Source organism: Crocodylus siamensis, chromosome 11, assembly GCF_052110815.1.
Source record: "Crocodylus siamensis isolate JL-2025a chromosome 11, ASM5211081v1, whole genome shotgun sequence".
Classification (NCBI taxonomy): Eukaryota; Metazoa; Chordata; order Crocodylia; family Crocodylidae; genus Crocodylus; species Crocodylus siamensis.
The window spans coordinates 3,509,414-3,523,812 of NC_143405.1; the positions used below are offsets into that span (position 1 = coordinate 3,509,414).

At 49.5% G+C, this 14,399-nt stretch overlaps 1 protein-coding gene across 5 annotated transcripts in view; it reads right to left on the reverse strand.

Moving 5' to 3' along the window:
- Positions 1–1,774: 1,774 nt before the first annotated feature.
- Positions 1,775–14,399, reverse strand: part of GSN (gelsolin) — a 33,422-nt gene continuing 20,797 nt past the window's right edge. For all 5 annotated transcript variants that reach the window (XM_090021129.1, XM_090021128.1, XM_090021127.1 and 2 more), the window contains 14 exons: positions 13,635–13,796; positions 12,983–13,132; positions 12,504–12,593; positions 11,949–12,081; positions 11,262–11,350; positions 9,798–10,013; positions 9,028–9,161; positions 8,134–8,224; positions 6,630–6,800; positions 5,452–5,626; positions 4,411–4,535; positions 3,763–3,840; positions 2,975–3,035; positions 1,775–2,169 (listed from right to left, as the gene is read on the reverse strand). In XM_090021129.1, the coding sequence (XP_089877255.1) occupies positions 2,000–2,169; positions 2,975–3,035; positions 3,763–3,840; positions 4,411–4,535; positions 5,452–5,626; positions 6,630–6,800; positions 8,134–8,224; positions 9,028–9,161; positions 9,798–10,013; positions 11,262–11,350; positions 11,949–12,081; positions 12,504–12,593; positions 12,983–13,132; positions 13,635–13,796 (1,845 nt within the window). In that variant the 3' untranslated portion in view covers positions 1,775–1,999. The remainder of the gene's footprint in view (positions 2,170–2,974; positions 3,036–3,762; positions 3,841–4,410; positions 4,536–5,451; positions 5,627–6,629; positions 6,801–8,133; positions 8,225–9,027; positions 9,162–9,797; positions 10,014–11,261; positions 11,351–11,948; positions 12,082–12,503; positions 12,594–12,982; positions 13,133–13,634; positions 13,797–14,399) is intronic.

The window sequence follows — 14,399 nt, forward strand, 5'->3', positions numbered from 1 at the left end:
TGGGGTTCTTTGGGTAAATGCGATGCCTATGGATCTACCCATTCACCACCTCTCAGGGGGTGAGAGCATAAGTGATCTACTTGGGTATCAGTTTCATTACCAATGACTGGTCCAGGTGAATGCCTAGCATAAAAACCAAAAGAATTAGAAACTCAGCTTTCTTCAGGCCTTATTTTCTGAGTTGCTGTTAACCCTTGAGCCAAATGAGGTGAATCACAGAAAGTAACTGGGAAAGTCCCAGAAATTGCTACCAGATTAAATAGATTTTGGTTTGGTGTCTGTTTCTTACAAGCAACTTCTTTAAATAAAGGCCAGTTCCACCCTAAAAATGCTAGGCACAAAGCTTTAATAAGTTCTATCTTGAAGTCATCTCTTCCTGTACAAGCAGAGAATGAAGGGCTTATGATTGTCTCCCTCTCCACATAAACCACTTCCTGTAAAAGATAAAAGTCTCAAGGTTGTCTTAGTCTTCTTAGAAATAGCAGATTTGTATAGGGACAAGCAGGTTTTTGGTGTCTTACAGTAAGCAGAAGACCTGTTAGAGAGAGGGTAGGGAGGAATAAAGGACTAGTAAATGTGAACACAATTATACTTCATTATACTGCTCTCTTTAAAGGTTAAGCATGACATACTTTTCTTCAAAACTAAAATATGAAGGTGTTTTATACTCTCATTGTGTAAAGAAAAATCCATTCGGCTATTCTTCAGGAGCTGAAAGGGGAAGTTTCCAGTCTGATGCAATTTGAGCCTGGGTCAAACTCCTGCCCTTGCACAACACCTTGCCTGGAAAAGCTGGCAGACCCTCCACTTAGCGTTTTGTTAAAATGCATTGCATTTACAGACTCAAGAACGGCAACAAGAAGAGGGTCTATGATAACACATCACCAATCTCCATCTATTTGGCCTAATGACCTTGCTTTTTCTTTCACCAGGTATCTCCCCACTAGCTTATATTTCAAGGAACCATCATCTGGTTTTTAATAAAAGCCTTGTGCTGCATGCTGAAACCATCAGTGTCCACTTGGGGAGGAAAACAAGATGCTTTTGCAGGAGACTCATGTTAAAAACAGTTAAGAAGGAAAATTAAAAAATATAAGCTTTTATTCCCTCCAGGGGAGCAGGAGCACACCATATTTTATGGCATGAAACCAGCTGCTGCTCTGAACTGTTCTGTGGAAGATGCCATGTGTGGAAGTATGTTGTATCCACCGGTGTATTTACATGGCATCCCTCTTTTTGCATATTCCAGCCCTAGGCCTAGGGACTCAGGATTTCTCTCCGTAGCTGAAAATGCATTAGCAATTAGCACTAGGAGCTCTACTCCAGCTGATAGCAGCAGGTTAATAGAAGAAGCAAGTGACCAGAGCTAATTTGTTAGAACTCCAAAAATGAAGGGATCATTAGCTCTGACAACCCAGTTTCAAGGGGCACAAAACTCATGTATTTAGGATACCTATTAACAGCTAGCCTCTAGTTTATTTCTGCACTTCATAACATATCCATGTCATTTCCCTCCTAATTTTATCTTTTACTTTGTATCTTGTTTTCCACCCTTTTTCTGATCTAATTTGTTTCCTAATCACTGGCTTGTTTCATGCAGTAATTTAGTGCAAGTTTTAGTAGCTGATCAGTCAGCAGAAAGACTTGCATTCTGCAGCAAATGTGTATGTAAAAACATCACAAGCTAGGTAGACTTTTTTAAAGTGCATTTATGTCAAAACAGCTTAAATTTGGCTCCACAGGGTGTTCCTCCCAATAATTGAAATACAACAACTTTTTTAGTCTTCACTTGTTCTGTATAAGCTTTATTGTATTAAATACCATATTTAAAGCAGCAGGAAGGGTGATATGACTGGTCATTAAATTCTTTAATTATTGCACAGCTATCTGGCTATTAAAAACAGTTGCCGCATTAATGTGTGTCCTGCAGGAGGAAGTAGCACTTGTAGGTAGTGAAGGCACCGAGCTGACTCTACTCCAAAAGAAAAATGCTTTTCGCTTAGGCAGCCAGTTCATCCATGGCTCTTTGCAGAGGATCAACAGTCCAGTAATCATCATCCCAGCCCAGGAACCAGCCAGAGAAGGTGGGTGGTTCCAACCCTTGCTTGACGACAGTAATAGGAGTTCTCTTATCTCGGATAGCTGGATCAGTCTCAATGTACCTTTTAGCTGTGAACAGGCAAGAAGGAAAGCCCATCAAATCATGACAATTTTTGTAGCGTGATCATCGAATGAGGCTCTGGAAAAAGCTCACTGCATGGCAGAGACTTAGAAAACGAGGCCTCAAGCTTTTTTTTTTTAATTATTAATAAACAGGTGACTCTGCCAACAAGGTCACAGCAGGTGTGTGTGGGTGTGTAGCAGTGTCCCAGGAGATGTTTTCAATCACAAGCCAAGTATCTGGAAGGATTCAAATCAGGAATGCTCTTTGCTCATGAGTTACGTAGCAGAGCCGCTAACAAGCATCAGTATTTAAACTGTAAAGTTATGCCATCATTTCTCATCATATCTGGGGTGATCTTTTGACTCATATCAAGGATTTTGATTTTCATTAACAACAGTTATTCCCTCCCCTGACTTTGTTACCTTTTGCATCTTAAATTTGAACATTTTGAGGGGACAAGAGTCTCATGCTCATCCACACAGTTAGATACAAAGCTTAAAGAGTATGCGTCAAGGCAGAAAATTACTGCGTTTCTTCTAGTCATTAAGTAAAAGCCATTTACATAGCCTAAGTTTGCTGGAAGATGAATATGGTTTGTCCAACAACCAGTGCCTGCTTGCACCAAGCTACAGGGATCATACCAAGCTGTTCTAGATACAAGGGTTTCCTCATCAATCCGGCAGTCTGTACTTTTATCTTGTCATAAAGATAGCAGCTGTTTGAAAGATGGAACTCCCTGCTCCCTGTGGTCTAGCCAGAGGTGGAATAAAGGAGAGAGGAGTTATTTAGAAAAAAATATGATGGTCTCACCAGATGCCAAGGCCTCAGTCTTTTCTTCTTCCTGTGCTTCATTTCCAATCCAGACAAAGACCTACAAATGAAAGATCACAAACAACTTTAGGAGCAATCTGCCTCTGAAACGAAGTCAGAAAAGGTCTCAGTGAGGAAACAGAGGCATGATATAGAACTGGAAAAAGCCATACTGTTTGGCTGAACGGCTGATCCACTCATAACTATAAATGAAGCTGTTAATGCTTCTGGCATAGCTTGAGAGAGAACTTTTTTCCCAAATGATAAATCACAACGATGTGAACAATGGCCGGTACAGTTACCCTATTCTGACAGCAGGAAGAACCAGCTGCCATCTGACCTATATTGTTGTTTTAACCAGCTGTAGCATTCCCATATACAGACTGGTTGCTTGATTTGTGCAAGTGACCAAGGAGCCTTCTGTTTTCCTTAATGACACAGGAAGTTAATAAAAATGAACCACTGGGTGCTGACCTCATGCTCAGTCACACACAGAGAAGGTATGGGAATAAACTCCTGTCCTCCAGGAGTTTACAGGCTCAAAGTTGTAAATAGACTGCACTGATTCCAGCAAAACACATTCCATTTGGACAATCAGCTGAACAGAGGAAACTATAGGAATGCAACTTTATCCATCCTTTAGATTAAAAATCAATATGGTTTAAATATCTAATCTATCCTCTGCTGGCCAAATGATCCTGTGGTATCATAACTTTTCCATAACTGTGGATCTCTTCTGTACATAGCACGTCTTTGCTTCCCTCCTAGTTAAATTAACTCGATGGTACCTGGTCCCATGTGTCAAGGATCATGACATCATCTACGGCAAGGTCATCCTGGGTCAGCTCCCCGGGAACCTCTTCAATCTGAAAAGAATTATGTTTAAGGGGGTAAAAAAATCACATACTCAAGGGAAAACCTGTGTTATTCTGAGCCATGTTTGCATCATTTTTTCCCTGCCAGTAGATACCAACTTAGGAATGCATTGCATTCACTGCAAGGCGAAGAGGTGCTCGCATGGCTCCTGACCACACAACACGTCCATCCACCCTAGTCTTTGCCAAAGAGACAAATTCAATCACAGTTTACCCAGGAAAGCCATGGTTTTATGCATGTGCTCACAATTCCTCCCACTTGGAGCGCTTCCAAGATAGTCAGTGGAGCCTGAACGCTAACCCCAGCCAAAGGAGCCCTAGCTTAACACCACGGCAAATTGCTATAGCAGCAACAGGGCTAAGGATTTTGCAGCTGTCTTTGCAGGGAAGCACTGCTGACACCACTATGGGGGAAGCCAGGTGCATTAACTGGGAAGCAGCACTGTAACCAGACTGGTGAAGGTGCAGCTTGGGCCAAGGATTGGAGGACTGTCTCTGGACCTAGTAGCCAGATGTGTAAATCATTGAGAACAGCCTCCAGTTAGACCCCAAAACACTCACAATAAAACGTCCACTCTTGTTTGAGCAAGCAAAGAGGCGAGGGGGGTTAGCATCCATCTTCTTGTCCTTCAGCCGTGGGGAGGTACGATAAGCTGCCTTTCCACCCAGTGCTTCCCAAAAGCCATCTGCAAGAGACAGTGGGATGAGGATGTTCCTCCTGCCCGCACCACATCCACCCATCACTGCTTAAGGGGATCTGAGAGCCACCAGTGTGGGCATCCATTTCACACCCATACAGTTGCCATACGAGTGTATCAAAGGCGTTTGAAGGAGCCATTCCATGCCTCAGCAATGCACCCCGCTGTGCACAAACCTGCCCCTGGAGCAGCCACTATGAATCTCCTTATCCAGAATAACTGGGGCATCCCAGGTATGCACCTTGCCCCCTGAGACCTGCCATTCTGACCATGTAATTCACTGACTGAGACAGCAGAATACATCTCCACCAGGTAGCACATCAGAGGGAACTAAAGCATGTAGTAATGAAGCTAAGGCCAACTGCAGACTCACAGAGGAAGCCAAGATCCTGGAAGGGGGAGGGCAATGCCAGGGAATAAAAATAAAGGGTAACCTCACTAAACTCATCCAGGCCAGAGCAGATGCAGTCACCAGTTCATGCTTGCACCTTGTCTGACCATGACCCACTGTGTAGGAAGACAGTCCCATGGCATTATTGCTAACTGATGAAGAGAGTGGACACTACTGGCACCAAGGAACAGCCCTGTCAAAGACCAGGGATGGATGCACGAGGATGGAGGGAATCAACGCAGAATCCCCTGGCTCCTTAAAGGGAAAAGAATTTGCATTGGGAGCTAATGGGTCCTTATTGCTCTCTATTAACTCTAACACCATGGCTAGGTGCCTGGGCTCTTCTATTACCTGTTCAAGTACAGAGCCTAGTGGCGATGACTGCCTTGGAAAAGGAACCTTGTTTCCCTAGATGATTTGGCTTCTGGCAACAAGGTCAAAGTAAACACCCTTGGTCCAACTATAAGATGGGCAAGGAGTTACAGCCAGAAGGTCAAGTCGTGTCTCCCTCACCTGGCTCGCTGCCCTCAGCAACTTGTACAGGGCGAACTCCCAGGATCTTGAGCAGCTCTTGAGCTCCAGACTTCTCAGTGGCGCTGGCCCCTTGGCCCTCCCAAAGGTAAGCAGCGGAGGGAGTTTTTAGGACAAAGGCATCGTTGGAATTCAACTCACTGGCAACAGGATCCAGCTGAAAATCAAAATGGATTAGCAAAGAGGTCCATAATTTGGACACTGCCGGTTCCTGAAGAGCCACCATCAGCACTGGTGACTCTGTCTTTCCTGCTGCTGTGAATTGGCTTGTACCAACCACCATACAAGTGTCAGTGGCTAAAGCAGAGACAGCATGCTTGCAAGTTGCAGCTAATTTTGCTGAAGCTAAAGGATAATCCACACCACCATGCTAGGGTGAAGGAGACTGGTGTCCTGCACATATTTGACTCATGTTTGAAAAAATGAGTCGGGGAGTTAACTAATAACAAGAAGAGTAAAGAAGTGGTTTGTGTGCATCTGATTGACATGTACATGTCTGATACAGGGCTGTGATCCTACCGGATCTCAGCATCCTCAATAGTAGGATGTTTAAGAAAGATGGGAAACCTCCAAGCTCATCAATTGGCACCAGACCAGCACCCCATGATGGGGCTAGACAGCTACTGAGAAAACAGCTTCTCTCACCATCTGTGACTCAATTGCTTTTTCTTTTTTTACACGAATGTGGATATTAACCTGTGTCCTGGCACAAGCTCTGTTTCAGGATCGGGTACTTGTCACTTCATCCTCAGCTGGAGAGTCACATTGTTATGCGCTGCTAGCAAGGGGCTGCGTGCTGCCGCAGAGACTGGCCATTTGATATAATGAGGATGAAACAATCCCTCTGCCTCTTGTGAAAAGCCCTTCAAACAGTACTGGGTGGTAGCAGTAAACTTAAGGGAACGTGTTGGTTATTACTATTTACCCATGGGAGAAGGGGAAGCTCATGGTATCTTATCTAGACTGCAAAAAGTTTCATAGATGTTTGAGTCAGAAGGGACCTTGGATGTTTGTTTCAATTCAGGGCAAGTCCTGCTGAAAGGTTAACCTGGCATTATTTCTGCTCCAAGAGGGAATACAGTACAGCAAGAACTGAAGGAGCATGTTCCCGGCCTGCCCGTAAACCCCACATTTGGCTGGCTGGCTTCTCCATCACATACCTCCACTGCTCGGGTAGCTCCAGAGGTGCTTGAGCGGACCTGGAACAGACGTGTATTTGCAGGTGCCGTCTGGCCTCCGTCCCTGGAGGTCCCACCCTTGTTGATGATCAAAGGCTTCCCACCGAACATGCTCATGAGATGAGGTGGCTCTTTCCCCTGCACCACTCGTTTCTGTAAGAAGGAAGCCCGAAGTCACCACCACCCTCAAGACTGCCATAACGGGGGCCCACAAAAGCAGCAGTACCCTACTAGAAACAGCAATGACTATTGTAAGGGAAATCAGAGGCCTTCAAGCTAACCAGCCCAACAGCCACCTCGTCATCACTCATCCTGACCAGCTCCGTTTAAGGGAGAGCAGCCCATCGAGGCAGAAGCTGCAAGCCACGGTAATTACAGTGTCCCTAGTCACGCTGGAGACATCTGTAAAGCCAGCTTCTCGCATAGCAACAGGAGCGCATGCTACCAGGAACCGTTAACAGGGAGCGCAGCTGCCAAGTGCTGACTCACTGATTCCCACTTCTCCTTGGCTCGGCGCTGCTGCCTTCCCTCGGCACAAAGCCTCTCCCAAAAAGCTCTTCTGCTGCAGCCCCTGCCCTGCTGGACACTGTGGCTGGGCTCTGGCACCAGATAAACACGTTCAGTAACAAATCTGAGTGAGGCCCTGTTGCCGCACAGTACCATACGCCACTCATACGATAGTCAGGGGAGGATGCTGAATCCTCCCATGGTGCTAGCCCTGGGATGGATTTCAGGCCCATGTCTGCTTTTGTTGCATAACAGCTATGCATCACGTGCTCCGAGGAGTTACGATCTTTGTCTTCTAAAAACCACGCTTCTTAAATGACCTTTCCACTCCCTTCCTCCTTTACCCGCTCAGGGCTTTAACCCCTGGGGTGGGCGGAGGAGAAAGCATCCTTCCTACCCCAGTGCTGTCTGCACTGACATTTGTAGGTCTTGCACAATGCTTAGATCATAAAGTGATATGTGCTTTAAAAAGGCCAAACATGGAGATAAGAGGAAGAAATGTAAAGGGGAGAGAGAGACAGAGAAGCAGAAAGTTAAACCCAACTTGCTGCATTCAGCAGCCCTTCTGAATAGGTCACCACCCTGGCATGGTCCCTTCTAGAAACAGTGGACGATGCATCTGCCGCTCAACCACTTCTCCATCCTGCATTGGCTCACTGGTGGCAGAAGCGGTCTCCTCACCCCTATGCCGTTCTCCTCTCACTTGGATGTTAAATAAAGCAAAGGAGGGAAAAAAATAGATGTCTGAGCCAACTCTGGGGGTTTGCATTTAGGTCACCAGCACCTCTCCCTACACAAAGCTGAGCTAAATATATTCAAAGTGTTTCCTCTCCTTTCTGCCAGGAAGCAGTGTCAGCTCTCCACACTTCACCCCAAACATCAGGGTGCAGGGTTCATTAGTGCCTGTGAATTAGCAAGGTGTGAAGGAAGCCACCTTGCCTGCGTGTGCCCTACTTTCGGCTGCCGTGGTTTCAGTTACCTGCACCGGGGTGCCTCCCAGTTCCTCGTCCAGCTGCACAGTGAGGAAGGCAGAGGTGGCGATTTCATCCTGGGAGGAGTTCGCACCTTGCCTGGGGAGCGGGAAAAAAAGCACAGCACATCTAAGACCTTTGTCCTGGGGCCTCAGCACCATCACCAAAGCAGCTGTTAACCAACTCGCTCAGCACTTGGTGACCACGAATACTGGGCTGGGCATGGGGGAACAGGATAAGGCAGGGCGCCTGAGCAGGGATCTCTGTGCATCTCGATTCCCAGGTCGCCCCGTCCCCAGGGTAGCTGATTTAACAACACACTTGCTTCAGCTCCCACACTGAAATAACTAGCTTAACAGCTCACCTACACTCCTCAAAAAGGCATATACGCCACAGAAAACAAAAAAACCCCCACCCTCCTCCCCTTGCTGGGGCTACTGCTTTCTCCCGGCTCCCGAGGAATCTGTTGGGAAGGAGGCCTCTGCGGGGCTGCTTGAACCGAGCCTTGCACAGAAAACAGGCCTAGGAAATCTTGTGACAACAAGCCTCCCACTGAGCGAGCAAGCGGCAGGAAGAAGGCAGTGTGCAAAAAGTCAATTCTATGGTTTGCCAAGGAGGTGGAGCCCACAAAGAAAGAGCTTGAGCTTCGGCCAAAGGGAGTGTAACCACTGTGTCCAACACAACCAGGCACGGTCACTTTCTACACTGACCCTTTCTTGCCTTGCAGTTAACCCACCCACTATTTTCCATGCTGGCATGCTGTTGGCCGGGGCAGGCTCTCTAGGGGGGAACCCACTGCCCCGAGGTCCCTGGGCGAGCGGTCGCTGCTTCTCCTGCGGCTGGACTGCAGGATCTTTGCCTGCCCAGCTTCTCTAGCCCTTCGGCACCAGAAAAGCTCTTACCAAGTGTAGATGATCTGTCCCTGCTTGCCTCCGTGCCTGTAGTCATACAAGATAATGTAGCTGTCTCCGCCGTAAAACTGGCCGTAGCTCGAGGGATCCACAGCCACTTTAGCAGAGCCTTCTATTCTCCAAATCTACAAAAGGATTGGGGGGGCAGAAATGTCCCAACTCGGTGAAATGGGAACAAACGTCACATAATAAACAGTGCTGTTTTCAGTAGCTCCTTCCCGGGTTCAGCTTCCCACCAGCCACGGCCCTGCAGCACCACCTGCCGGGGAGCGACGAGAACAGACCGCAACCCCTCCCACCACGGGCTGACTCGCACAGGGCCTTTGCCGTCACATCCATAACCCTCCTGTCCTCAGCCCAAAACCTTGGCTGAATTCAGCAACAACCTCACAGCTACTTGGGCACATGCAAGTGCCCCTGGGCAGGTGGGTGCTTTGCTGGCTTGGAGGTTTCGCAGTTACCCCAGATGAAGGCAGGAGCTGTCTCAGCTTTGCCACATTCCCAAAGGAGAAAGCCTGGGCCAGGAGCTCCTTTTGGTTTGCATTTGAAGATGGGGAGCAGAGAGAAGGGGACATCAGTGCTTAGCCCTTCTGGACCAAACTCCACCCTGGCTTCGGAGCACAAGCTCACAACGCCAGGGGCACATCTTGCAGCCACTTCCCCTCCTCTCGTACCAAGCATCAGGCAGTGGAAGAAGCAAGGAGGGGACTGGCCCATGGTGGGGCTGATGCCTCTATGTTACCTCTCCGCTGCTGCTTTACCTGCTTGTTGCCAGAGCCGTCGTCTTCCATGCCATGCTGGGCAGCCATAGGCTTGGAGGTGTGCAGTGTAGCAGCATCAAAAGGCACCTTATCGATGTTGGCAATGTGGCTGGAGACATAGGCCACCCCTAGCCCCTCCGTCTGGTCCCTGTCCCGCCAGTTCTTGAAGAACTGCTTGAACAAAGGCGTTTCGCCTTCCTCGGGCAGGACTTGGATCTGAAACAAGGGAAGTGGCCTGTTAGGGGGACTCTTGCTCTATGCTTGGCAGGGCTGTGGTTCCAGCTGCTCTCTACCACGTCGCTGGCGGACGTGGGGCCAAAAGAGGGGGAAAAAAATCCCTGAAGCCCCTCCACTGAGGTTGTACCACCCAACCACAAGGAGTGGTATTGCAGACAACAGAGAAACGTGAAGTTGCAAACATGCACTTAGTCAAGTTGACCCTGGAGGGTGTGGGGGACTCGCAGGCTCCGCAGTGACAGCCTTGGCAATCAGTGTCTCCACATGTTCTTCTCTGCCCAGTCCTATCACGAGCATCCTACATTCGTGCAGTACCAGCTCCATGACCACAGCCTGGGAAGCATCAGTTGCTCTCAGCCAGTACGTGTGCTCAACCCTGGAAAAGTCTAAACCACTACAATAAACACATAACCCTAAAAGCACATTCTAGGATTGTTCATGGAACAAACCACTCTGAAAGCCAAACAGTTTAGAGACTTCCAGCAAGGACAGAAAAATCAGTTGCTGGTGATCATAATAATAAAAACCCTTGTAAGAAGTCCTCTCCTGGGAGATTATATTAGGCACTGCTCCTCAGTCTAACCAAAGGAACTCACAATTTCCTCCCCCAAAAAGCCTCTCTCCAGCTTCCTGGGACCTGCACAGAGGCTATTTAAGACCTGGGAGATCCATTAGCTCCACGTGATACACCTGGAAAGGGTGTGGCAAACTGAGGGAGGAAGTTGCTTAAAATGAGAAACACAAACCTGCCTCAAAATGCTTGTGCATGGTGGGGAGAATGGATTGGAGAACACAGGGGGAGCAGATCAGCTCCTCTAACAGGCCTGGGGGCAGGACAGGATTCAGAGAGCAGGAGTCTGAAGATCCTTTGCGAATAAGATAGAGATTGCAGGGACTGAAACTGCCAAGCCTAGCAAGGGTAGCAATTATCCCTTGGGATAGTCCTTGGAGTCTCCCTGATGGACAGCCTTTGAGAGAGAAGAATAATACTCCTGCAGGGAGGGATTGCAAGGACTCAGATGGCAGCATTATGCTAAGACAGGTGGGACGGCAGAGATCTATGTCCGAGGGCAGATCAACGGAAGAGGAGCTGTCTGAAAGCCCAGGAGGAGTGCTCTGTGACCAGGAGACAGTGCCCTGGGCTCAGTGCCCTTCGTCTGGGAGACATCAAGTTTGAGAGCTGGGCAGAAGGCACGGCCACCCCAGTGCCCCGCCACTGCCCCGTACCTGGGTGTGTTTGGGATACTGCATCTTCTCAATGAACTCTGTGGCAGTTCTCAGGGCGGCCTTCTTCTCTTCAGCGTTGGCCTTCTTGCCTTTCATGCAAACAAAGAGCAGAGGTCACAGAGGGGGGCAAAAAAACCTTATCTGCTTTGTACTCAGAGGCAAAACTCTTCTCTCCACAGCCCACGTTAAACCCCTTCTGTTGCAAGAGGGATCAGTCTTTCTAGGTAACACTCAGCTTGGCAGTGATGCCAAGGAGTGGGGGATAACGCTCTACTCTGAATGCGCTACGAGACGGTCCAGTGGCACAATGCAAGCAGCGTATCGTGGCAAGCTGCCTTCTCCCCGTTCCATTCCCCCCTAACTCGGCAGTGGTTCACAGTCAGTTCAAAGGACCGCGAGGAGCTATGCACGGAGCTCGACAGGCCGCCAGAGGGCAGGAACCTCACGGGCGAGGTGCTTGCTGTCCGCTCCCTGCCTGCAGCTGCCAAGAGAAAGAGGCTGTAGGCAAGAGCATCTGCCCTGGCCCTGGGGCATCAGGATGGCACAGAGGGAGAGAGGAGATGCTCCTAGCTAATGAGCTCCAGCATCAGGGGCATTTCTGGACCCATTAGTACTACCCCCTAATTACTGGAAGCAGGGACCGTGCATGCCTGACTGTCTTTACGGCCCACTCTCCTCACACAGTACCTTTCCACACAAAGATTTTCCCATCAGTGCCATGGTCCAGGATGAAGCAGTCATCTGAGATCAGCGCAGCCTGGGAGAAGGGGTTCTCAGCTGCCACCAGGGAGACCACCATGTTCCCTGCCCCGTTGGTTACCTGTGACAATGCAGTGCAGCAACAATTCAGAGGTGTCGTCTGGGGAGCTGGAGGGCTGCTTCCTTCCGTACTACATGCAGCAGTTAGGGGCATAATGGGGATTCATGGCTCACGGTCCTTTTAAACGTGGCCTTCCTAATACAGCAACGGTGTGGGACTCAGGGCACGCCTACTCTGAGGGTTTCAGCAACCTCCCCCCAGGAGGGAAGGCAGGAGGGCCTGAAAAGGGCAAGCCTGGAGTGTGGGGGATTAGAAGTGGCATCTCTAAGTGAGGGTCTTGTAAACACAGGGTGCCAAAACCACATCGGAGGCCTATGAGTGTGCGTCAGGCCTCCTCCTTCCAGCTCCAGCTGTTGCACTTCCCAGCAGACACTCCGCCTTTTATGAGGCGCCTCTGCCTGGGTCCAGCTGTTTCTTGTTACCTTGTACAGCTTAGCCAGCTTTCTATTGGCTGCATCAGTTTGTTGCTCATCAGCAACTCCTTCTGGCAGATCAGGCTTTGGTCCCAGAACCTGAGAGAGAGGAAAACAACGCTGCTAGTTAATCCAAGAGGGCTCCTGCGCCACAGATGCTCCAACCGCAAAGAGCAAACAAGGGAAACTTCTAGGTCAACGACATCAAAACTGACACATTCTGATCCCTAAACTCTGGTTCGTGTCCTTTGGTTGAAATAATCCTAGTCCTGTGCCATTGGGCAGCCCGTTCCATCAAAGCACCTCCAAGCCATTTGGCCACAGTCTTACCACGGGCTGGCAGAAGTGGATGGGGAAACCAAGGCACAGAAGGGACTTGCCCAAGGCCATGCAGTGAGTCAGTGGCACAGTCAGAAATGGAGTCCACGCGGTCTGCATGCACGGACAGAGCTCTGCTCAGCACCCGAGTGAGCACGCGAGACAGTCACCTCCAGCATTTGCTCCCGTTCCGACCCTTCCTCCATGACGTAGACCCTCGCTCGGCCGTGCCGCTCGTTATCCCGGATTCCCTTGGCCACTATTGTGGCCTTCAAGCGCTCCTGGCGGTTGCTTTGGGAGCCGCACCACTGGTGGATGTCCTGCAAGGCACAGACAGAAGCACGGTGTTTCAGAGACTTCTGGGCTACGAACCCAGGGTTTTCTCAGGGGGCTGAATCCTTTCACTCTAACCTGCTAAGGGGGCTGGGCTGCTGGTGTGAAATGAGGAGCTGGAGCAGCCCTAGTGCTCAGGAGGTGAAAGCATGGTATGACTGATGGGAGGCAAATGAGAGCAGGGCACTAGGGCTTTCAGGAGGTGGTTACCATCCATGAGGGAAGGGGCAGCCTTGGAGCCTGGCTGGGAAGCAGGGGCTGAGCGCCCTGCACCACTCTTCACACCAGGACAATGCAGCTCGAGTCCCAGCTCGTCATTAGGAGAGCTGAAAGGTCAGCTGCAGGCTGTGAGACCACTGGTGACCAAGAGAGTGCTTTGCCTCTGCTTCTCCACTAAGTTCATGGCCCCCCTCTTAAAGGAGAGCAAAACATCGCCCCCTCTCCCCAGCCCCGGCTTGTCAACTGCGCAGGCTTTAGCTGCAGACTCACAGCGCCCAGGTCAAGGATGAAGCAGTCTCCTTTGTTGAAGCTGTTCCAGGTCACGGGGACCTCGGTAGCTCGGGGTGCTCGTTTGCCTTTAACCTGCAGCAGCCTCTGGACAGTCACTTCATTGGGAACCACGTGCTTGAAGCCAGAAGCCACCCCACCAGCCTGAAAGAATGAAAGATAAGGACAGTTCACACTCGCAGTCCTGCTCTGAAAGGGACTGAGGGTGGGTGGGTCTGTCAAGAGTTGAGGACATCTAACAGCCAGGAGGGCAAGCTTGTTCCTGTCCCTGCTGTGCCTTCGCAGATCACGGTGTCTATCATCATGACATTTCCTATTGCAACTACTATGTGCCCAGGAAAACTGGTGCAACACAGCCGAGATTTGTGGCTGTCAGCATCTGCCGCAGGAAATGGAGGATGCTTCCTCTGTTCTAGCCTTCTGACTGCCCGGCGCGCACCTGGGCGACGTGCCTACTTCCACTTAGGCCAACCTCACCGCTCGCTCTCATTTCTGCCACCGACAGAGTGCCCCTAGCCTGAGGCAGAATTGAGAATAGGACTCAAGCCTTTTGACCACTTAACCCTTTCCTGTAGTCCCTAGAACACAATACCTCCCTTTGCACAGCCTATTTTGGACAACTGCTTATCACATACTCTTTCACTCTGTACAAATACAAGAGAGGATTTATTTGCTGGTCCCTAACGTTTTCACTGTGCTTCACCAAGGGGAGGTTTAAAACTCTTTCAGCAAGGATACATCCTCCAA